The sequence below is a fragment of the Osmia bicornis genome, chromosome 3, assembly GCF_907164935.1.
Source record: "Osmia bicornis bicornis chromosome 3, iOsmBic2.1, whole genome shotgun sequence".
Classification (NCBI taxonomy): domain Eukaryota; kingdom Metazoa; phylum Arthropoda; class Insecta; order Hymenoptera; family Megachilidae; genus Osmia; species Osmia bicornis.
The window spans coordinates 10,507,714-10,533,278 of NC_060218.1; the positions used below are offsets into that span (position 1 = coordinate 10,507,714).

The following is a 25,565-nucleotide window of genomic DNA, read 5'->3' on the forward strand; positions in this document are numbered from 1 at the left end:
TGTGTCGTGTTTCAAAATATCGCATCTTTTGAAACCCTTTGTATAAATCATCACAGAGAAGGGATAGAAAATTGCACAATTTTATAATTAATTTTACATTAGTTTGCTATAACTTTGTATTGGATCACGATGCTTTTTGCGCCTTTGATACCTTGCATTTACTAGCTAAAAAAATTGTTCTTCGGCTTGCTCGAGGACGTTTCTCAACCCTCAATTTACACGGCAGATTGACGCGATGTGAAAAATACGCGTGAAATTGCCTGGAGAGCATTCTTCAAACAGGTTAACGTTGATGCAAGATTAGTCGTTAAGCACGGTTTATAAAATGATTCATCGTTCAATTTTTTTTTTAAATTCACGAGATAAATTATTATTCCCCAATTGAGGTTCATATTTGAAAAAATAGAATACTTTAAAGATTTATGAACTGTTGGGTTTTAGAATATTAAATTGTACTGTACAAAAAAAATTTTGATATTTTTTGGAATTTTAAAATTTAGAAAGTTAATTCATCAAACAGATTTTATAAAATTAATAACAATTATTGCTACTCTCGTTACGGTTCCTCGTCTAATATTAAAGAAACCTCGTTACTTACTATAATAATCAATTTTACTGGTTAAAGAAAGCTCGATGCTTGATAGTAATTAATCATTCAGCCACAATGTAGGCAGTAGGGGAAAGAGAGATTGATCGAATCACGGTGGAAAGGGTACACGTTGGGTGCGAAAGAGTTTTGAATAACTAATGCACCATTTACCATTGTTCCCCGAAAATTTCCAGACAATTTGATCAATAACGGGTTAAGTGTTCGTCGCAGTTTGCATTTCGTATGAATATGTCTATAGAGGTGGCAGGGAAATCTACATATTTTCAATTTCACCCTCATGCATTGGTAAAGAGCCGCTTATCGACTGACGTTGACAACTTCACCAAATTATTTCCGTCTGTTATTTTTAGCCTTGTCAATTTATCGTATCAAAAAATATTCCTTTGATCGACGATACTAAACTATACCTACATATTGTTATCGAAATTTTATGAAAAAGTTTGTTTTTCATATCAATGAAAATTTATTAAAATTCACGGATATTGGTTGCAAGTTATTTTGGATAAAAATACAAAATAAAAAAAAGTAAATAATTCAACACTACGACTCCAACGTAATTCATTGCTGGAATAAAGAAATATTTTGTAAAAAAAAATAACAATAACAGTCTTTGTTAATATTACCCCCTTTCGTTGCATTTTTCATTATAATTTATTATAAAATAAAATTAATCATTCATATAAAAAATGTAATGCCATGTTGAAAGGGTTCAAATTTCATAAGAAATTTCAGTATATCTTAAATTTGTTATCTGAAAACAATCCAATTTTTTAGCACGGTTTTTCCGATGACGTGTCCGTTGCCTTGTTCACGTAACATGTCACATAAATTTTGCTCGAAGAACAATTTTATAACGTTCACGTGAAATATAATAAAGAATTTTACTGTCGCCCGTAAAACTTGGAGAGACGTCGTTGAAAGAATTAAATGGGTCCTTTGTAGAAAAAAATCTGTCCAGTAATTTCGCGTTTACAGTTTTGTAGAGTCATTTCCTTTTACTCTTTTTGCATTTCTTCCTCGTACTATACGAATTTACACGTAATATTTCCCTGTATGAGAGGAGGAAAATTTTTCTTTTTTCTGGAAACGTTATAATATTACTTCAAACGTAAGAGTCTGAAAATGGAAGTAGTACAGGTCAATCATTAATGCTTCAAATGATTCAATTTTCTAGACAATTCTTATACTGAAAATTTTTGAACATTGTTAAGTCATGAAATTAATCAAATAAATGATACAAGTATTCTGTGTATACAGAAAACCAAATTAATATTTTAATTACCAAATATAAATAAATGCACATACTTTTTTTGTTATAACTCTATTGTATTTCCTTTGTAATTGCTTAAATAAGAAAAATAATTAACTAATTATTTAAATAAGAAATTGTGCTGCACAATTACTGTAATTGCTATACTAAAAGTAACATACTAACAGCTTGAGTAGCACAAAAGCAGAAATGGCACGTTGATTTAACGATTTAACAATGATTCAACGTTTAAGGTGTTTCTTATGCCAGTTGTACTAAATATCGTACACTGTGCCTGGAACAACGATTCTCAAAGCTAACACGAGAGTCCACTTCATGTTCCAGGAACCTTTTCATCCACCTCGTAATCGTAATTCGCGAGTGGCTCGTTCGCGTTTTCGAGACCTTTTGAAAGTGTTACGAGCAGGCAATACGTTCCTCGTGTATCCTCTCTTGTTACATCTTGTTTATACGAATCTCTTTTTAGAATTCCAGATAAGAAATATCTTGTTCGTGCTTGAAAGAATGGTGTTCAAGGTTTCTCGATGGAACAAAATCAATTTTTCTTGTTATTCATTAACATATATTTCACTAGTGTGATTTTAATATTTTTGTTGGTCAAGGGAATGTTTTTTTTTTTTAATTTGTTAATCAATCTTAATAAATATTATAGCTTCTGACATTTTTAATAATTTTTATATGGAAGATTAATTATAATTCTAGAAAATATTGGTCAATATTTTGCAAGCCATATTTTTGAAAAAATTTTCAGGTAATATTTTAAATTATCTACTCTTTCTCCTTGCGTGTTTTTTTTTTTAAATTGATGCAAACGAAGTATATTTTTAAACTGTATCATTGTATCTATTATTCACCCGAACATTCCGATATTTAAAGATACGAAATAACAAGTTTTTTTTAGTATTCGGGGAAAAGTTTGTTACTGGAACCAGTTGTTTCTGGAAGCTTTATTTTTATCGGCGTGACACACGGTGAAAGAAAAATAACCGAATAACTAAAGTTTGAAGACAGTGTTTGGAGGGTATTTATTGATTTTTACTGTTCCCCTATTTATTTGAACTCAGTCGTATTCGTAATAATTGAGTAAATAATTTTTTTTCAATAATAATATAACTTAATCTAAAATGACCGAATAATAAAAGAATAATAAAATTCAATTTTACAACTCTTTATAATATTTAATTTCTAGAAATCTTAACTATTGACAGATGAACTCATTTTCGGGGAACGAAGTAAAAATTCATTTACGAGGAAAGTATTATTATATCCTTTTTCTGCAAAGTAAATTATCATCTCGTCTAGCGAACTGGTGATATCAGAGCAGACGTTATTTTACTTCAGTACTTTATCTCAGCGAGATGTACAGTTCTCCATTTTCACCTCCTTGCTCGCTGAATTCCATTTCGCTGGACCACTTGGTAATTCAGAGAAGAAACGGGAGAAAGACGTTCCCGAAAGCACGAAATCGATGTTATGTCCGAAAATACTTGCTCGACTGTACTTGCTCCTCTGTCGATCCGTTTGCCACGCTACAGAATTATCGCTTTAATCCTTGAATACGAAACGCTTCCTCCAGCTTGGAGCGCTTTCGGCCCAAGCTTCGTCGTAACGAAGCGAATTGTTTCCGTTTCACACTTTGAATCAACCGATTCAGATCCTTAAACTGTGAAAGAAACTTCTTTAGAATTCATGAAGGAATATTTTAGCATGAACAACCTACATGGTTTAAATTAAGATCATTTTTAGATTACGATTTTTCTTCTCAATGTATTATACATGCACCTCCTTAGGATGCAATTTCCTGTTTCTTTCAAATTATTAAAAATATGCACCTGATATTGAATTCTTAAGAAGAATATTAATTAAACTTTATAATTAGATTTTCTTGGGTATGACATTTCAATCATAAAGTTAACACTCCACCACAAATTTAGTATGCATAAATGAAACTTTTTTATTTTATAATATTAAGGATTTGGTAAGTTGAAATTTGAATAGTAGACAAATATAATAGAAAAATAAAAATTTCTTTCAACTATTACAAATCAAAATTGGATAACGTTTCTTTCGTAAATGTAGATTTTAATATCATCCTTTGAAACAGGTTTCAAATTGTTCAAAATCATTTAAATAATATTGAAGAAATTTTTAAGTATTTAAAATGATTCTTCTTATAAAATGATCGGCATTTATATTTTTTATATTGCAATCCATAGCCGTCAAACTGTAAGAGTTTCATCGTGTTCTAATTTTTCGATTTTCTTCTTTCACGAAGTAAATTGCTGTCTTGAATTTCCCTCGGCGAAAGAACGAAATTTTAAAGAAGCATTGAAAAGTATCAGCTTCCTCTCTGGAATTCCTTTTCCCTGCGATTTAAATTACCAGCTTAACGTTCCTCCAGTGCAATAAAAGGATTTGAAACAAGCATTTCAGAGCATCATTTCGAGGTCTGAAGTTCTCTTTTTGATCTGAATTGCTACCCTAACTGTTGAGAATGCATACTGGAAGATGCTTCGCTACTGCGATCTTACTTTCATCGATAGCGAAACGAACTGCAATTATAAGCATTTTTTATCTCCTCGGTATAATACTCCGCTTTCTTAAACGAGAAACGTTCAATTCGAAATGGAAAGGAATTAAGATTTCTTTTGCCTACGAAACATTAATACGAAACTGATTGATAGGCAATACATTTATTTCATTAACTAGGATTTCTTTCATATCTAACTCTGCCATTTTTAATTATTTTCTTATTTATAAAAATACAACAAAATTCTTAGGAAAAAAATTGTTGCATTTTAGGGGTGGGATTGAGTTATAAGAGCAAAAATCTTCTCAAGATCATATCTTCTAATATTTCAAAATGACCTTTAATTTTTCAAATGTAATTATATATATTTTTGCATAGATGAATAATAGTATTATTTTTTTAAAAAACAAACTAAAATGTTACACAAATATAGTTTGACTGTTATTCGTGTTAAACAAAAGAATTTTTGTCTTCTTTATTATTTTGTAAATTATTTCATTCCTTGGAACAATTAATTTTCCAGAATATTTTTAAAAATAACGCGATCACTTGTAAGTCCAATTCTCTCATCGGGCAAAGTGCATATTCAAGATCCAAATCCCGAAATACTTGCACCAATTTCTTCCATCTTGCCAGCCCATTTGGCACAGCCACGATGTTATCACTTTGGCACGTTAACAGACGACAAACGATGCCGAAGACCGTCTCCTACTTCGGGTTTGTTGCTGATGTCGATGTTGCTCGATTCATCGGTTGCTGAACGAGCAAAGCTCGTCCACCGATAGCTTATTTCTCTTTAGCCACTCGAGACCGCTCGAGATACTCTTCTGCTGACATTGTAAATTTTCTAAGTCAAGAATTCTTTATCGATCGTCCCACCTTAGGTCGAACTCGGTCAGTTCGCGTATCTACGTACCACGCGTCTCGCCCATTGACCCATTTATCTATGGGTCAGTTACGTTGTTTCGGCCCCTCTGTGACGTCGCAGCTGTTTCGCGGGTCACGTTCATCCGATTGCGATGATGAAAGCCGTTCCTCAGATTGCACGATAAGCTAAAGTTAGAATCTAGATCAATTAAACGTTTCATTTATCATTGTGTGCATATACTTCTTTTCATTTTAATTCTTCGTTGGTTTGATAAATAAAAAATAATGTGGCTGGTGTGATGGCGTATTACCATAGAATATTAATTTTAATTTTAATTTTGTTTTTTATTTTCTTTTTTTTAAACGTACAAACGTTAAGAGTTAATATCACCCTGGGAGCCAAGGGTGTTCCAAATTTGGGACACAGTTACCTATAGGGTAATTCGAAGGACTGACACTAGGAATACATCTGCTAATATATAGAGAGTGTCACAATGACGTTTAGTGTAAAACTGTTTTCATTTTCTCTCCTCGGGGCATGTGATACTCCAACACACCAACGCAACGTAGGGTTAATTGCGTCACGTACTGTGTGGGAGTATTTGGATTTATGAAGCTTCCGGTTGGTTGTTCCTCAGGGTGGTTTGTGAGTTTGTCGGTTATTGCAAGATGATGTTGAATTTAGTTCGGGGCTATTTTATAAAGAACGTATCGAGAATCGTGATAAAAATGAAAACGTGACTGTTCCCAAAATGAAAAATTCGTTTGGTCTAAAATTTGAAAAATATTTTAGATTTATTTTCTTAACGGAAATACGTTCGTTCTGTCACGATTATTAAAGCACTCTGTATAAAATAAAGAACGTTCTCTGTAAATCGCAGAAAATTAGAAACTGCCTCTAAAAGCCTGGGTCGCATTCGAATGGGAGGCGAGATTTAACAGTTTCCGATAGAAACGAGGATAGCAGTTAAATTGATTTTCACGCTCAAAAGAAATAAACACGAAAAATCTGTCAACGGTTAACGAACCGATACAGCGAAAGATAAAACTGTCAGTCGAAAAGCACGGTTAATTAGTAAACGTAAACTTTTCCAGAGAGATTTGCCGAGTTTTCTTTCCAACTAACTTTTATCCATAAAATCGTGGAAACGAAAGATACAATTCGCAAGATATCCATCCATATCCTTTTGAGAATTAATTTGCGTGTGAAAATTTAGACCAATTTTACCATCCCCATGGAATTGCACGTGGTAGACCATCGATAGAGCCGCCCCTGGGAATCTGTAATCTGGCAAAGAAACTAAATCGGTTCGTAAGTGTAAGTTTGCCGCACGATCAGCTCGATAACTTACGATCGTCTCTGTTCGAATGGTCGTAGTAGAAGTTTCCTGAGTTTGATTAGCCTTGCATGAATTATATCTACGTAGGATGGCGTGCATAAAATGGGTCAGTAATTAAGCATGAGAGCAAAGATCTAAATTGATAGTCGAACCCAGTCAAGTGATAGTCGAGAGATATCGTTCAGCTGTGGTAATTGAATTTGAAAATGTCAGGTGATCGATCTTGATTCTTTCTTTAGTTGTTCGAACGCTCGGTATCGAAACTTTTCCCCAGAAAGTGAGGGAAAAATTGTTATGAACAGAGACGAATGAGTTTCCGAAACTATATACTTTAAAACGTTCTTTTGTTCAACAGGAAGTTAGGTGGTATTAATTGTTTGAAAGTAATGCTATTAGGTTCTGTCATACAGAAAATGTTTTCCTTTCCTTGCTTCCACAAAAGGGAATATCAGTAGTAATAAGTGATATAAGTCAGCCATTACAGAAATTTCATAAAATTCTTTCGATTTAAATCATAGCCAGCAATATTCGTAACAGCATTTTTTTCATAACATAATTTAATAATAAAATTTGTTTGAAAGTCATACCATGAAATACTAAAATAATAAAAACTAAATTAAATAAAAGCGAAATTAAATGATCCTTGTTTCTTTACACATGTTTAATTAAATTTCTATGTTGTTTAATAAATAAAATGTTATTTTTAATATTACAATAAAAATTCTGTGTTATTTTAACAGTTGGTAGAATTTAATGAAATATTTCTGAAATAACCAATTTTATTTTTCGCTTATACGAACATAATTATCTTGTTGCAATCAGTTTTATCATTGATTGGGTTCCGTGTATTAATTCCTGGGGTAAATTAAATTATAAAAAATAATTTAATATTGCTGCCGGTGACGTACAAATTGGTCTTCTGTGTATATGGAATAGTCAATTGACTTAAAGGAAACCAAATTTGGAAAATGTAATTTTACACATTTTTCGTATTATTATACATTTCTCTCTGAGTGCGAATTTCAAACGATTTTATATAAAAATTCAAAAAAATCAGAACAAACATACGGTTATATGTATTTAAATATGAAAGCTATTTTTCGTTTGAATTCCTCATATCGCAAACATTGAATTATTAACCAAATAAAACGTTCCGCTGCACAAACGAGAAATTTATCAAAGCAATAAAAACTCATTTCGAACGAACTTTCACCTAATCGTTTAATGTCACCAACCCTTTGTACAGTACACAGGATATTCATACAAATTGATTTTAAATTGATACAGCATATTAATGAATTGAAAGATTTATCAAAAATTAAAAATAAATGATGAATTTTTCATTGCTTTTAACAATATAAAAACCCTGTAAAATTAATTAATTATAGAATCCATTTAAAAATTCTCAAAGGAGACAAGAAATCTTAACTATACCATTTCTTTAAATAAAACACCTTTCTTCTTATCTAATATAAAATCCTTTTAGGAACTAAAGTAATTTCAATAAAAACTAAAATATTCCTGCCGCATACCGCAGTGATTACCACCCCAAGTTCCCCTCGTAAAATGACTCAATAAAAAAAGAGAACATTCTTGAAATAAGTGGTGAAGGTGAAGTATCCAGCTGTCGATCAACGACCCCGAAGCATGCACAGCCCCCCGAGTCGTTAAGGCAAAGCCATCGTTTCTAGACACCGTAACGTACCAATCACAGCGAGTGGCGGGATCGTAGCATAAATAATTTTACTATTCTACTAACCGGGATAATTCAGACTGGACGAACGTGGCACGAAGAAATTTTGGCTGTTCGTTGAAGTTTCGTTGGCATGCACCATAGACCACGGTAGACTGGTAATTCCGAGCAGGTTGTTATCAGGATCCTACGTCGACGGAATAGCCAAACGGACGTCCGGTTCGGCCACGACAGGGTTCCAGGTATATCCACGTTCCACCCTCCTAGCACGGGGGTAATTCATAGCCGGGGTAATGGCGATCGCGTTATCATGGTTTAATGCCCCTTCCGCCCACTGGAATTCCCGTCACTTGCTCTCACTTTTCCGCCAGAATTGCTAGCTGGCAGACTACAGAAATTCATCGAACCATTGAGCTGGTCAGAAATAGAAAACGTTAATGAACGTCCAAGGGATTAGATTGATGGTTTTTCATTGATTTCACAGCTTCGTAAGAAATGAAAGGTTTTCAGTTTTAATCTTCTAATTAAACCTGGATATTGTATTAGGACAGAATTATTTTATAAATGGTAATAATTAATTAATAACTGTCTGTTCACCTTCTCTTTTTCAAACACATATTTTCTAATTATGTAAAGTGTGTTTTTAATTCATTTTTATTCTTCAAGTTGCTCCTTGAACATCTCAATTTTCAATTTTTCTTAATATCAAATGATTCGGAATTTTTGCAATTTATAAGAAAATTTTGTCGTGTTTTATTATTTAAAATTTACCAAGGTACGTTTACGACCTTGTATTAAATTCGTATAAAACTCATTTCTTTTTGAACGATTTGTTACTGTCCCGTTCAATTCAATGGATGCAATTCAAAGCTTTTGAAACAAGATCCTTTGAATATTAAAATTGATCTTCGATTCTTGCAAACGAATAAACTTGTGAAAAGCATGGTAGAGGTTGAAGTTAATTGCGTGAAAAAGTCGACTTTGACCGATGATCCGTGTAATAAAAATTCTCACTTTATTGGTTTTGAAGCATCGTAGCCAGCTTAATGAATTTGATTAATTGCACGAAGAAAGGTGATCATTAATCACTGAATGGGATGCATACTCCCGCTAGACGCCATATTATCATCATGAAATTGATAACCGATTGTCGGTTCGATCGATCATCCACATGTAACACGTATAAATCATCGGATGATATAAGTCGTTGAAAATACTTGAACTTAATGAATTTGCAACATCGTAGAAACTTTAGACAATGTTCAACTCTAAAACGGTGATTAAGAAACTTTGTGGATAAGTTTCTAGTAGGTCGGTGTTGAGAAGATTCTGAAAGGACATGCAAAGGAGCATGTAAACACAAAAGCGAGTATGGTGATATTAAAGTTTGGAGTTTCTCCCTTTTATGACGAAATTACCGGCTTACGGCTTTGTAGAAATGACTTTTGAAAAATACGACTATTCTGACGTTCTCTGTTACGTAAGAGATAAGATGGTAAAAGTTGATATTAAATGTAGCACGATAAATTAAAATTAAAATCTTGCAAATAAAACTTTTAAACTTACTGAAATAACAATACTGTGCAATTTATATTATTTACAAAAACGCGTTAAAATCAGTGTATAGTGCAAAAGAAATTTTTTGAAATTTATTTTGAATGTATATTAATATTTATAAGTATAAATTATTATACAAAATGCTATAGGGCGTAGGATAAGGATAAGAATTAACAAATGATTATAAAGAAACAATATACACAAATACATTTTATTATTATACAATGATATTTATGATCATTATTCTTATTTTAATACAAAAAAAATAATGCTAGCCTATATTTTAGAATATCCATTCAGTGGTACAATCGAGACTAGGGAAACCATAAAGCATACGTCTCCCGTATCGTTGACTTGCACTACTGAATTCACAATGCCTCTTCTGGTCTGACCAATCATTGACTCGCGGTTAAGCAGTCTATCTCATACCTCTGTCCATTATGTAATTAATGTCAGATGTTCTCTCAATTGTCAAGGGAAGATTAATTTCACTGATTCTAATTGTATTAACACGTTAATTAGGACAGCTAAAATTGGCTCGTTAAGTGGAATAGTGAAATTTATAAAGAAACATTTGTGAGAAGACTAAAACACTAAATATTCAACATATAATTAAAAACATTGATGAAACATTAAATTAGATACCTTAATACGATTAGCAGATATACAATACTAACGTTATTTGTAGTATTATTATCATAATAAATTACCATTACTATTGCTAGTATAATACATTCACAATCAGACACTCAAAATAATTAAGAGTTTTTAATATTAAAAAAACAATTTTTAAAAATATAATATCAAATTCAAGGTTTTTAAATTTTAAAACGTTTTAAGAGATTTATCTTAGATTCACAATTAGAAACCATGGTCCACAAACTTTTTCTAAGTCTTTGATCATTAACCATTTTCTGTCGTTGTCATTCATCCTTAATGGACTAATTACCATATCAGTTGTAGTATATACACTATACATTTCCGACGGAACGGTTCCGAGTTATTTGCTATGTACTAGCTAAAAGACCTTTCAGATAGCAAGTCGAATGATCCCTTAAGGATCGTGCATCATTAATCACCGACTCGAGCGCGATATCTACTTACGTGTTGGCAATGTATTATCGATATCGGATCGATGGTTTAGTGAACCAAATGTCGGTCGGCGACCCACGTAGCCCATTTCAACGAAATTCTTCTCGCTCACGTGCTATGTGAGCGGGGGATGTAATGCTAAAAAGTAGAACGGAATAAAAATAAAGGGTACTTCTGTTTTCGGACACGAAAATTCTTTATGACTTTACGACACGATCGTGTGGAAGCATTTTTAACCCTTTCGTGACCAGAGGGATGTATAAGTACCTTTGAACTTTTTTATTTCTCAACGGACCATAAAAAGTTAGCTTATTATTTAATTTTCAAGTAGTGTGTTTGATGGAGCATTTTATAAGCCTCTTTCGTTATGAAATCAAGTAGAATAAGTGTACCGAATGTCAGACTTCATCTAGTAGCTGGAAATAATAAAAAGAAATAAAATTAAAAGTTGTTTCGTTGTTCACGAGTAAGAATAATATTCACAGAAAATTAATAATATTTTTTCAACAAAGTATAAAGAGAGAAATTTTCGATATTTTTAAAAACAGGTTCCTTTGTTCAGGAAAGGATTAATAATTATTCAGCCGGAGAACCGTGTGTTCGAAAGGTACTTATTTACCGAGCTGAAATATACATTCAGATGGAATTCTTAATGCGGCAATTAATTTACTCCGTGGTTGGTATAGGTCTGAATAATCAGAAAACTGGAAAATTGAAGCCCGTTTAATCTGCGCCCCTCTTTCCATAAGATGCTGGATTATCCTCGTCGCAGAAAAAATTCATCTGACTGAATATTGCCTTGATGAAGTGTGTTTAAGATACGCTTATCGCAGATTGAAATGATTATTTAAAACTTGACCAAATTTTATCATTTTTCAAATAAATATTTGGAAACTTGATTAACTTGTAATTTAATATTTAACAGATATTTTCATGAGAAAGGAAGTTTCAATTTCACTTTATTTATTTATTTTTTTTTTTAATCCTTTAATTCCCTCGTGCGTGTCCTTTTTTTCAATTTATCACGTTGTAATTTAAAAAATTATTGATTTAAAAATTGCAAATATTTTCAGAATAGTGATACACGATGGTCGAAGAGAAAACGATATTTTATTACTGCAATGAACTCTATTGTCGTTTTCGTTTATTGTTTGCTCGATTATAATTCACCTGGTCCATTATTACCAGCAATCTGGTAAACAAAACGTTATAAATCGTTTAACCGAACGTAATATCGAATATTGAATTATATTGTAGCTACGTTTCAAGTAAACAGCCACTTCTCACCAAACGATTCATAACCTGGTTACACTGTTATCGGACTTTAACACCCCCAGAGTGGAGTCCTCTTTTATACCCCAGAATCTTCGAACGAATGGACCGACTTTCACAGAAAAACGTTTCGTCCTCTTTTAATAACAGCTTCTTGTTGTTGCGCCGCGTAATGTATCGACCAGACGAAATTACGTGAACGATACTGTGAGACGTCGATTGAAAGCATCCCAGCTTCTTTAGCTCTTTGTAAAAGAGATCTCTTTTTATGAACAGAAGAGGAAGAAGTTGACTTGTGTCGGAAGAGTCGACAATTTCGCGATTGAATTTCAGACAGGAGGAAAGCGATCGTTTCTTGTGTCTCTAGATCGCTTTTAAGGAAATAACGTCTGAAGTATTGATATTTTCAAATTTTTTGGAAATATTCATTTGAAATATTAAAGTTTGGAATTTGGAGTTTTAGAATGTTGAGATTTGAAGTTTTGGGATGTTGGAGTTTTGGAATGTAGGTATTTGTAACTTGAAATATTGGAATTTTTAACTTAGAATTTTTAGATTTTGTAGTTTGGATTTTGGAATTTAAAATTTTGAGAATTCGGAATTTTGAAATATAAAATTTCTTAAGTTGGAAATTTAGAATTTCGGATTTTGGAATTTGGAATCTGAAATTGAAATACTTGTATTATTATTTACATATTAAAATTTTAAAAAGCATTACTTTTATCCTTTCAGTAATGATATTACCCTGGCTCATATTAAATTTATACTATCCAAGAAATTAATTACATTACTTGGGAACGTTTTAATTAACCCGTCTAACTTTTATCCCTTTTATGTTCATTACAAATTCATTTTATTTACTCCAACAGAAGGCTTGAATTTACTGTTAGAAAACAAGAATCACACGCATTTCAATTACTTCCATAAACAAACCCATTTAAAACTCATAACAATAATTGTGAAAGGGAATCATTTTTAAAACTCTTTCTAATTATTATAATAGAAAAATAGTGCTTAGGGTACTGTAAAACTCCACCATTTCAACTATTATGAATTTCAATAATTAATAAAACAAATGATTTGAAATTCGATTTAAGTTTCAAATTTATTTTCAATTATTGCAAAAGATGGTGACCAGAAATTCATTTCGAATCACGACGAAAGAGAAATATATCTCCGATTCGTTTTGCTGCTTGAATCTACTGCCTAATTACTCAAAGAGGATGTTCGCCACGGTGCATCCCGAGAAACGATTACGTTTGAACATCCTGTGATTTCAGATGTTGGTAATATCCGCGATGGATCTACTATGAGCGTAGCTTTAACACGGTAAAGCGACCTCGGTTATTAGCCGCACGCTTTGATAAGTCGGATCTGACTTCTGCTTGGTAGACGTTTCGATTTAATCGAGATTAGATCTCTTGATCTTGTTTACTGGCCGCGTAAACGTTCTCTGATCACGCGAAAATCGTATGAAATCGTGTGCGCTCGTTTTACTTGATCAAGGGTAACTAAGATTAACGTTGGATAGCGTTTAAAGCGCAGTGTTAACACGTTAACTAACACGTTGCTTGTACGGGATTGATGCTTGAATTTTCATTGAAATTCATTGTCCATGTTGTAAGAAATTTTTTAATTTATTTTATTAAAAATATTGTGGAAATAATAGATTAGATTTTTTGAAAATGTAATTAATGTCTGATAAGGATTTAAAAATTAAAATCTAATTAATTCTTTAATTAATTTTTTCATTTTATTTATAAAGTTACTTGTGGGACACCATCATGGTTAAATATTTTTCAAATTTAAGATTTACCTCATCTTACAAATTTTGGAGGAGAAGAAGGTAATACGACAATAAAATAAAATAAGACAACACCACATTTAACTGCCTCAAGAAAACTCAATTGTTCAATGTTCTAATTACAAAGTTTTCTTATGGCTAATTCCTTTTCATCTCGAATTTCGTAGTTCCGAACGAACAAAGACGTAAAATAACGATCCAAGTGAAGCAATTAAATTAATTCCGTAATTAAAGTTAATTAATCGACGAAGTAACAGAGCCTGGTAACAATGAGATTCATAAACGTGAATACACTGATATTTCTCTCGTAAAAAGACGCACCAAAATGGAATTATACGTCCACTCGTAGCTATTAACCATTCACCGATTCAAGGATCATAAATTTTGGATCAAGTATCCATGTTTCCCTTCTACAAAGCTTTTCTCTTTAACCTTTGAACCTGGAATTGTACCTTTAGCATTCAAAGTGAAAATTTATGATTTATAACACAAATCTTTGTATTTAAGCTTCGAATCTTATATTTTACTTTTAACATTCAAAGTGAATTTATTTACAATACTCTTAATCTTTGAATCTTGAATTTCATTTTTAACATTGAAAGAAAACATGTATCATTTCTAATACCTTCAGCTGTATCCCATGCAGCTATTACCCTGGGCCTGAATGTGTTAATAAAAGCTTTCCTGTTTCACCTTGGAATTTATTTATAACATTTCAATAAAATATTTATAAACCAAAATTTAGAAATGCTTAGAGGATATTTAGTTAATTTTACCAGTGACACTGTTAATGATCGCTCATTACTGTATAATGTTTCATAAATTTCCATAATTATACCCATTACTTCGTTACTCAAGTAAATTCATATTTAAACATGCAGATATATTAACTGCAATATTACCAACCAAAACACCGCACACTGGCATTCCAGACTTAAATTTTACGATCCGTATATCAAATGCCGACAAAACCATCCACTCTATTACTTCCAAACAATCTAACCCGTGATAAAACGAGCGTACCACAGGAAATTCTGAAACTACGAAAATCCGTGGTATTAAAATGAGATAGTTTGCTGGAATCAAATGCGGTTCAACATCGCGCCCAGATTTCCACCGTTCGAGAATTTTCCGGTCGACCAAATTTTCACTAATTCATTGGCCTTTTAGGTAACGACGTGCTGTTATTAGAACACGATTAATTAAAGGCGGTTAACCGTCGATAACGAGAGACAGTGGCCGTGAATCGTGTCTCTATCGATTCTTATACTTTTCTGAACATTCGTCGAACGATCCGCGGAATTCGTTCAGGATATCCATGATTTCGAACGAATCCAACAATGGCAGACTCTTTTCGGAAGATTGACATTGCGCGATCCCCGACAATAACGTGACAAACGTAAATTACCCATCGAGAGGGACCGATTTGAATGGAGAACAAAGTGAACAATACGCGCGATATGTCGTCCGGATCGGGTCAATATCCGGTAAAAGGCGAGTCATTTCAAGCTGGGATTCGTCCCCGGCTGAGAGTTCACCATGGCGTAAAAAAAAATAGGATAAAAAAGAAGACAATAGCAATGACCAATTTTAGCGATCGCTTTTGTTTGTTCTCCGTGGACGTCGATCGAGGTTTATGAGAAGTTTATGTAATCTTTGCATGGATAATAATTTATAGTAGACCAATATATAGAAAATTTTTTATTTTATTATAACAAATGCATTCTATTTGATTTGTTAATGAATATGCATTAAATGGTGAATTTTCTAAACGTAGATGTAAAATGTTGATCGTGTAATCATGTTAATGATATCTGAAAAGTCATAGTAAAATTAATGAGTTTTTAACTGCCAGTGAAATGCAAGAATTAGAACTCTTGTTCACCCGAACCATTCGATTCTCATTAAGGTGTAATAAAGTCATTCGTCTACTTTCAAATGTCAGCAAAAATGAAACCATGTATTATCATTACACGAAAGTTTTCAAAGATTTAATTATTGTAATTTTGGTACGAGTAAAAACTATAATTTAGAGAAATTCTAATATTAGTATGTAATTAAACTAAAATTCTGTGGTGTATGCTTCAAAGCAAAAAAGAAGGATTTATTACTTTTAATTTACTTATTATTATTATATAATTATATCTATATAATTATTAATTATTACTATATTACTTATTAATTTAACTTAAATATAAAATATTCCATATATAAGTAATCTTAAACTTAGAAGTGTTTCGTAGTGCTGTAATAAACTTATTCTTACACTACGAAATTAAAAATTGTGGAGTCAGCGAGGCGACACTTCGCCCCATGAAAGTGCTGTAACAACAGAACTATACAGCTGGTGTGGCGACACTGGATAGTACAGTAGGCAGAAAGTAATTATTCGTCTAGCCCAATCTCAAATATTAGGTCATGCATCAGAGGAACCGTTGCGCGTCGTAAATTACAAACAGCCTAAAATTTTGGAATAAGCACCCCAAAAAATAAAAAATAAAAAAACTTTGTCTCCCTCGCTGTACGTTATAAATATTTACAGAACCGTGTACGCTGTCTTTGCAGTGCAAACAAACGATTCGTTTCTTTTTCGCGCTGCTTTTCGAATCCGTTCGCTGGAAATAAACGAACGAAGTTGAGGGAAACCGAATCGTTTGTTCTGAAACTGATGTACGTCTAGTGATGGGGTTGTTTGTTCTACAACTGACATGTGTCCATTGCTCTTTTTTTTCTGTATTATTTACAATAATTAGGGAAAGGAATTTTAATTATTCATTAGGAGAGATTAAAAGTATAAATTATTAGAGGTTTTTCATGTATATATTGTTGCGACGGCGAGAAGTTCCCGCTCTTTCGACGCATCGACCGCTTCTTGATGTATCGAAAGAGCCATCGACTGCCCCGTCCGAAGCTGTCGTCGAGTCATAACGTGAAGCTATCCCTTGTTTCGAGCGGAAACACGTCACCGGATGCTTGAGGTCTCTTAGACAACCGCGCGTCTTTTTAAATATCAGATTGTATCGGGAAGCCGAACTGTACGGATCTATTGCAAAACCAATTGTGTAATTGAAATATAGACAGTCTAGTTTGCTCCTGGTGTATTCATTTAACTATGGAAAGCGCGAGCTCCACTCCCCGGCGCAACAATATTTTCCTTTTTTGGAACAGTGTTCAAACATTTAGTACATGTTTAAAAATTGTTAATAATTATTGAAACATTACTATAAATATTTTTAAATATGATTGTAAGAGATATATTAACCAAATTGACAAGAATTCTTGTTATATGTACAGTATTTACAAAATTTGGGCGGGGGCTGACTTATCATGCTTTTGACTACTGATTTTTCGTCCCAGTTTCTATGTATTTACCGTATTTCCTTTTTTTTTTAATACTATAATTAATAAATAGTAGTATTTAGTACTGGAAACTGATGTGTACTATACTAAGGATAACTGATATTTAATATTTAATATTTAATATTTAATATTTAACATTTAATATTGATATTCAGTGATATGCATTTGTTCATTCATCTCAAATAAACTTTGTATATTTACTCGCGTGTCTTCTGTTTAAATTATATCCATACATATATTAACAAAATGGAAACTACAGAATTTTTTCCTCGGAAATGTTCTTTAAAAAAAAATTATTAAATAAAATAGAATTTTCTTAAAACTAAAATTCATCAGCCATGCCTTGAAGTCTTTAATATAAAATAAATCTAATTGAAACTTAATTACCGTTCTCTTCAATATTTCTTAATATATGGTTTCTTAGTTGAATAAAGGAACTTTCAAGAGGATGCATCCCTCACGGAAGAGCAATCACGCTTCCGTTATCTAATTCAAAGCAAATTTTCCCTTCAGAAGTTTCATAGAAAGAAGCAGATTTTCCAAGAACTTTCCTTGAAATTAAACTCCCTCTTTATGATTTTCAGAGAGCACGTTCCGAGTGACGTTACAGAAGAGCAGCCGGGGACTTGGCTTAAGCGTTTCCGGTGGTGGCACCGCCGGACCGGTTAGGGTGAAAAGACTGTTTCCTCAACAACCCGCGGCCTTGTCCAACAAACTTCAACCTGGCGATATACTTCTTGCTGCCAATGGAATCCCTTTAACTGGCCTCACCAACTATGTAAGCTTTAAACTGTAACACCATCTCTAGAGACAGGATCCATTACATGTTCTAATCTAATTGAATAGTTTTGAACTTTGACAAAGAGAAATGGTACTTTTGAGTAGATTAAAGTATAGGTGAGATTGAATCAAACTGCAAGTTACCATAATTATGTAGGATTCTGATTAGTTTAATTGAATATTAATTATACGAATTTTCAAATTTATTATCTAAGCAATAAATTTATTTGTAAATGGGAAGTGAATAGTTTTTTGGAAATAAAAATTAACCATTATCAAGTATTAATGCAAAACAGCTTGGATAAACAACTTCTATTTCCCAAAATTATTTTATTTTTATTTTTCAATGAACCACCATTGAACTTCTCATTTATAATAAATGCTTAAATAAAGAATTTGAAGTTCCATATAATTATGGAACCCCCACCCCCATCTTTTTTTCATATTTATTCAAATATGAATTTGTTACATATTTAAGTCAAAATTTATTTACCAAGTAATAGTTGCAATTTGATTGTCCATATTTGAAATGAATGATTAGGAATAACTTTTAGTAGGAGGTTGTCATTCGTTCATTGCCACAAGTCGTTTTCCTTCATCGCTGCTCACCAAACTTAACGCGATGAACTGGTTGCGACAAAATAGCGATTACTATAGCTTTAGATGGAAGCTACGGGCTTGTCTTCTCGTAGCTCTTAGAGATTTGCATTTGATTAGCATAATGCAACTACATCCGGAACTCGTAGCGCAAGATAGACAGTATCTTGTGTAAAGTTACCAGTTTGTCCCTCGAGAATCAAGGTATAATACCCAGTTTATAATGTATACCGCGCATCGTGATTTTCTCTGCAAAATTCGTAATAAAATACTGAATATTTATTTTGTGTTCAGTAGCGAAGTTAATGAACGTATATTGGATATTGCTACTGTTTGTTTAATTTATTTTTAAAATAAGCATCATATAATTTGCAAATATATTTAAATTTTAAAATATGAGAAACAAACAATTCCAACAATGGCAGACTCTTTTAAATAAACATTGAAATCTGTTTTAAACAAAATAAAAATTATTCATCTTCAAAATCCAGTGATAAAATTTTAATTTTAATTTTAAACGCGTTACCTGCTGTAACATTACATTATATAAAATCAATATTTAACAAAAATATAAATAGAAAATCAAATATTAGAATGTAGCATGGGTATTACTAATGTTTAACTAAATTTTGAAATTATTGATTTATATCTTTATATATTGTGACATATTTTTTTTAATGTGAAACATTTTAACAAAATTATTAGATAAATAAAAGATTATAGCATCCATTAATAAAATAAAATGGACGACCGTCAAAACGTTGAAATTCTTCAAAGATAATGAAATTCGACTTTTAATCTTACATCGATGCAACTTGTTGCAGGAGGCCCTGGAGGTTCTACGAACGACACCCAGTACTGTGGAGCTGGTGGTGTGTCGACTTCCGGGTGATACGAACGTCACACCACCGGGTGCACCGCCTCCACCTCCGGCTAGGAGAGAACCACCACCACCCTTACGGATCCTTAACCCCTTGCCGCCTCTTCAAATCGAACCCTGCGGCGTAAGTAACCCTTATCAGGAATCCTTCCTAGTTCCTTGTCGCGATCTGTTAGATCGCCGAATTTCTTGGATCACTGAATCACCGAATTCCTCCATTTTCCACCAAAAGCGCAGGAAAATATTCGAATTTAAAATAGTAACTAAGAAAGTGTAATATTAATGGTACCGAATTAATTTGTACACCTAATAATTCCAAATGAAACAAATAATCTTCTTTCTTATATTTGTTTATAGAACATAAGTATCTTCGTGCTGTATTAAAAAGAAAACCAGGTCATTCTGTAAAATGGTATCAAAGGTTGCATTGATTATATTAAAAGAAAATACGTGTTTTCAATTCCCTGTCGTCCCCGAAGGAAACTAGCAGTGTAACTCACATTCATAAAGCAAATGATCAATGAATATACTATCTGTTACATCTAGGAAATCCCCGGGAGTGTACAATAGCCGATCGAAGTTCGTTTACAATTTAGATTTCGGTGTTTCCTACGTAACACGTAGTTTCCGATGCATTTATAACAAATCCCTCGTGTTTGTACATCACATGCATCACTGTAGGCCTGCAGAGTATACGATAATTCAGTTCCAAAGCAATTTATTTTATAATTTATTTTTAATTTGCATTTTTTAACAAAGAAGACAAACACAAACCACAATAGTAATAACTTCAATATCAATGAAATACAAATACACGTCTATGTAATTAATTGTTTGAATCATATTGAATACAAAATCTACTATGACCTAATTGTAAGGTGCTAGCTACTCCAAACTTGCATTTATGGATTTATGCGTTTATGGTGCACAACTAGCACCAGGACATACTGAATTTTCAATTCAAAACAATTTATTCGCGAATTTCTGCTATATTTCAGAAAAGGTATTATAATTTAACAGAATTATTTCGAAGCCCCTCGTAAGCTTGGAGAATTATTCATTTGAAAATCCACTATACATTTTGCCAAATTATCAATTCCCGGATCCGCTATAATTTCTGAAACTTTAAATCAATTCAATGTTCCAATAAATTCTGAAATGTCCCGTCTTACAGCCACCCTCTTTTCACTGTATGAAAATAGAAAAATGACTCGAAATGACCCTCACAAATCTTCTTTGAACCTATTTCAAAAACAGCCCCGGCTCCTTCTTTCCATTTTCTAAAGTGTAAAAAAAAAGAAAGGAGGGGCTTAAAAGGGATAGAGCGATATGTCGGGAATTATATGGAACGGTTTCGCAATTTCTCGCAGGAATTCGACATAGAGATGACGAAGGTCGGTGGTAGCCTGGGTTTCACCCTGAGGAAGGCGGACAGCAGCGCGTTGGGTCATTATGTGAGGGCATTAGTGCGGGAGCCGGCGTTAAGCGACGGCCGAATTCGACCCGGCGATAAAATAGTCGCTGTGGACGGCGCACCATTGTCGCCAATGAGCCACGAAGAGGCTGTCCAATTATTGCGACAATGCGGACCCACTGTGAGGCTACGACTTTACAGAGATCTGGCGCAAACCCCTGTCTCTGCGCTTTCTCCGACTGAACCCGATCATCCACTCCGTCCACCGCGGACTAGTTTGAGGTAAACTTTTCTTCTAATTTTAAGCCCCTTTTCCTCTGATTAAGCCGCTTTTCTTGTCCACCAAGGACCATGGACTTTCCCTAATTCAACTGCGCGCTTCTTGTAATCAAAGAACCGTAAAATCTTTCCTTTTATGATTAATTTTGGAAAGGAATATTTTTCTTTTTAAAAATGACGACTGCTTCTCTTCTGTCTAAAATTTCACTTACATTCTTTTGATTTACTTAACCGGTTTACTAAAAAAAAAAAGAAGAGAAGGGAGAGCTATTCAACTGAAGTGATTATATTTTGAGAAAATATTGAATGGTACAGGGTGATCCATTTTTCTTATTTACGACTTCATTTTGAAGGTCTACTTTGCTATTTATGACTTCATTTTGAAGGTCTGGTTTCCTATTTATGACTTCATTTTGAAGGTCTATTTCCCTGTTTATTACTTCAACTTTTCCACAAGTGCAACGATGCAGCTGAAAGATGCAAATGCACTTTTACAAATGGAACTGCATTTTTCTCTTATGCAAATTTATCTTTTCAAATTTAATTTTGACTTGATTTTTCTTAACTTTGTGCTTCTTATAATTTTGTTGATAATTTAATATACAGTTCATTGATTTTTCTTTTTGCAACATATTTGCAACACGGTGCAATATCAAGGTACTTTATTTTATGTCTGCTTCAAAAATGATGTTTGATAATATTGTTACAGACAAGAAGCCGTAGACATGCTCTGCGATCTAGCAGTTCGAAAACTATCACCAGGTACATCGAGTGGTTCCAGTTGCAAACAATCACCTGGAGCATCCTGCAATTCTCCAAGAAGGCTTCGTCGACTTGCCACGCGTACGGCTAATGCTGATAATGAACAAGGTATCATTACATCGCACAACATTAAAGCTAAATAGTTGTACATAGTAGGAACAAGTAGATTGAATTGGGGTAATTTCACTTTTGGGTCGATGGAGGAGTACTTCGATCAATTGAAGACTATGGAGACCACTTAGGGGAACACTTACCCATATTGCAAATAAAATTTTCAAGTGTATTCCAAGTGTTTGTCGATCCATATTCACTTTTGTAAATTCTACTAATAATTAATGATACCCTAGCATTAATTTAAAAATTAATTTAGAAATAAATTAAGATATAATGTTCGGGTATTTGGGAATGTCTGTAAAAATTTTTCTTTATTTAAGCATAAATTGTACATTTTTTGTCTTGGTTGTAAAGAATCTTTTCTATGATTAGAAAAGTATTGATTAGTTTATGTAATTAAGCAAAAAATGAAAGATCTATAATTGCCACTACGCCTTGGACACTTGAATAAAACGTTTCATGGACTATACCCTATTATGAATTTTTCCAAATTTTATATAGATCTAGGTGATGAGATCCCAGCCGACTGGGATGAGTTCCTTCTTGGCCTTTCATTCACCAAATTTCATTAAAGTCATTAAGGACCACATCAGAAGCACCCCTTGTAAAACTGTCCATTACCAACAATCTAAATAAAACAAAACAAGCCCATTACAAAACATCACAGAGTAGATCCAACAACCCTCCTCTATGAAAATTAAAAATAGGAAAAACATGACCTAAAATGTCCATCCTTGCAGAAACTCTGGAGAAGCATTCAGGCGTGCAAACGACATCCACGGCCAGCCAAGCAGAGACATCCGATTCCGACCAGTGTTCGATCAGAACGCAGATAACAAATTCCCAACCGAACACACCTGGAACAGACATAATCGATCCGCCGCCGTTGTACGACGTTTGCGATTCCAGTGATTCCTCGAAGGCACCGGCCCGACCGAGTTTCCTCGACTTATCGGCACCCCAGGGAAAGCCTCATTTTCAGTTCTGCAGCCTGGACTCGGATCTCGAGTACCCCGGAGGCGAGCCGATTATCGGCGAGGACGAAGTGAACAACGGTACGACGGTCGATTACCAGAGAAGAACTATAAACGCGTTGTCCAGCGATGAACACGACAACGATCTACCCTCGGAACCAGCCTCCATGCCACCGGTACTCTCCTCCGCGAGTAGCTCGAGTGCAACCGCGTTCAGTTACAAGAATCCTGCTTATCAAAGCGCTAATCCAGCCTGCGGTGCGGGCATCGATACCACAGCGAAGAATAAGGCTACCCATTCGAGTGATCAGGATATACCAGGTTGGGTTTTTGGAAATTTGTGAAAAGTTTTTTTTAAGTTTAATATTTGATTTCCAAGAGTCAGTATTATATGGCCATTATGTTTGTAGTGATTATATATATACATATATTGTTTAAAAAATTATAAATTCTCCTTGCTGAATACAATCAGAAGTCTTTTGCCATTCTCACAGTAATTCCCACGTGGATTTGATAATTAATCTTGATAAATCACGTTAATCTTGATAAATTGAATGTGATAAAATTATTACATGATATTCGCCGTTTGATAAGCTGTATCCAAAGAATATAAAAATATAATTTTTATTGTTCGATGAAGAAGAAAATTAGAGTCAATTAATACATCACCGGTGTAAAATGAACGGTATTATCTTATCTGGTATTAACACATAAGCGTGCAATATCTTGTTACTACTACACAAAGCCACCTTGATTATCCGGTACAACTCGGTTGTGTTACTTGTTTGCGAACAGTTCACTTCGTAATTGTTAAACACTCCATAGAACATATTGAAGTGTACTAAATTCTTTTTCTATTTTATTGTCAAATGTTTTGATTATCGTGACAAAGATTTCTAACGTTTCTAACGTGAAAGTTTTTCGATACATTTTCCAATATTTCAATTAAGTTTTTACTGACAGAATAAAGGAAAAATTCATTAAGTATTTAATACTAAGTTTATTGACTGATTGCCATTACAATAATAGGTATACATAGATTATGAATATATTTGAATGAAAAATACCAAATTTCAGAATACATATCGTTACAAATTTGAATAATTTATCATAATTTTTCTTTAATTTTATAGGAAAAATCTTGGGAGCAGAGGATCCCGGTGGCAGCAAAGGTTTATTGAAGTGGAAAGGCGTGATGTTTGCTCCAGATGATGGAATAGATAAAACAAAAAACAAAGACGAGAAAGTCGGGAAAGACACCACTGATTCAGCTGTCTCCAATACAGATCTTGAACAAGGAACCGAGGTGAACATTACTATTATAATAATTACATAACATAAAAAATTGAAAGCTTGAATTTGAAAATCAATTATTTCTAAGTGCACTTATTAAAATTAAGGAGCATAATCAGATCATTTTGGAACGAATATAATTTTTAATTAATGTAGCAATTATTATTTTTAAAGGTGTTCATGGTAGAGCTGACACGTGGATGGAATAGCCGATTAGGATTTAGCTTACAACCGGAAGGAAATCGTACTGTCATATCCGTGGTACATCCGGACAGCGTTGCAGCCAAAGATGGAAGGCTCAAACAAGGGGATGTACTTATGATGGTAGTATCACTTAAAAATATCTCTATATTTATTTTAATACTTAAATTTTTCTAAATTTAAATATGTTTAGAAAAAAACAAAAAGTAAAAAAATATTTGTCTGATTATCAATGAAATAAATAATAAGACATTGTGTCACCTAGTACATTATTTATTGTTTTATTCTATTTCAGGTAAACGATGAGAGTGTTGAGCACATGTCAACGGCTGATATAATAGATCTATTGCGTAAAATAAGAGGTTCCATAGGTATCACGGTGATGAGACGAAATAAACGAGAAAATGTAACGTGACGCTAGTCAGGTGTATAATTGAAGAGTCTATTTAAAAAAAAAGAGAGAAAGAAAAGAAACACTGTAGTTCATCACAACCACATGTTTTTCGTTTCGTAATGAAGATCAATTCCTTGCAATTCGTTTATAACTTATTATAATTCTTTATGAATAAAAATATAAACGAACGTGTCGATCGAGTGCAATACACATGTATGTATATTAACTTAACTGTGAATAGATTTGTCAGTTCGCATCGAGCCTTCAAACCGTTCGCATGTGTTTATATTGACGTTCGCGAGTGCCAAACGAATTCGAGTGACACTGTGCAAACATCCAAAACCGCAAGCAACCCGCCCTCAAGCAAGCACACCTCGTTTGAGAGTGCATAGCATGAGCACCCTACCATCAAATGCTATCAAGCCAAGACAAAATTACTGAGACCCCTGAGCACAGGGGTCTCGAACCAAACAACCTAACAA

At 33.3% G+C, this 25,565-nt stretch overlaps 1 protein-coding gene across 2 annotated transcripts in view; it reads left to right on the forward strand.

The window, feature by feature from the left end:
- The window catches only part of LOC114874315, a 125,338-nt gene extending 100,014 nt beyond the window's left edge, over positions 1–25,324 (forward strand). For both annotated transcript variants that reach the window (XM_029183494.2, XM_029183495.2), the window contains 8 exons: positions 17,980–18,173; positions 19,597–19,776; positions 21,023–21,348; positions 22,055–22,215; positions 22,962–23,516; positions 24,329–24,501; positions 24,663–24,812; positions 24,985–25,324. In XM_029183494.2, the coding sequence (XP_029039327.2) occupies positions 17,980–18,173; positions 19,597–19,776; positions 21,023–21,348; positions 22,055–22,215; positions 22,962–23,516; positions 24,329–24,501; positions 24,663–24,812; positions 24,985–25,104 (1,859 nt within the window). In that variant the 3' untranslated portion in view covers positions 25,105–25,324. The remainder of the gene's footprint in view (positions 1–17,979; positions 18,174–19,596; positions 19,777–21,022; positions 21,349–22,054; positions 22,216–22,961; positions 23,517–24,328; positions 24,502–24,662; positions 24,813–24,984) is intronic.
- Positions 25,325–25,565: the final 241 nt, after the last annotated feature.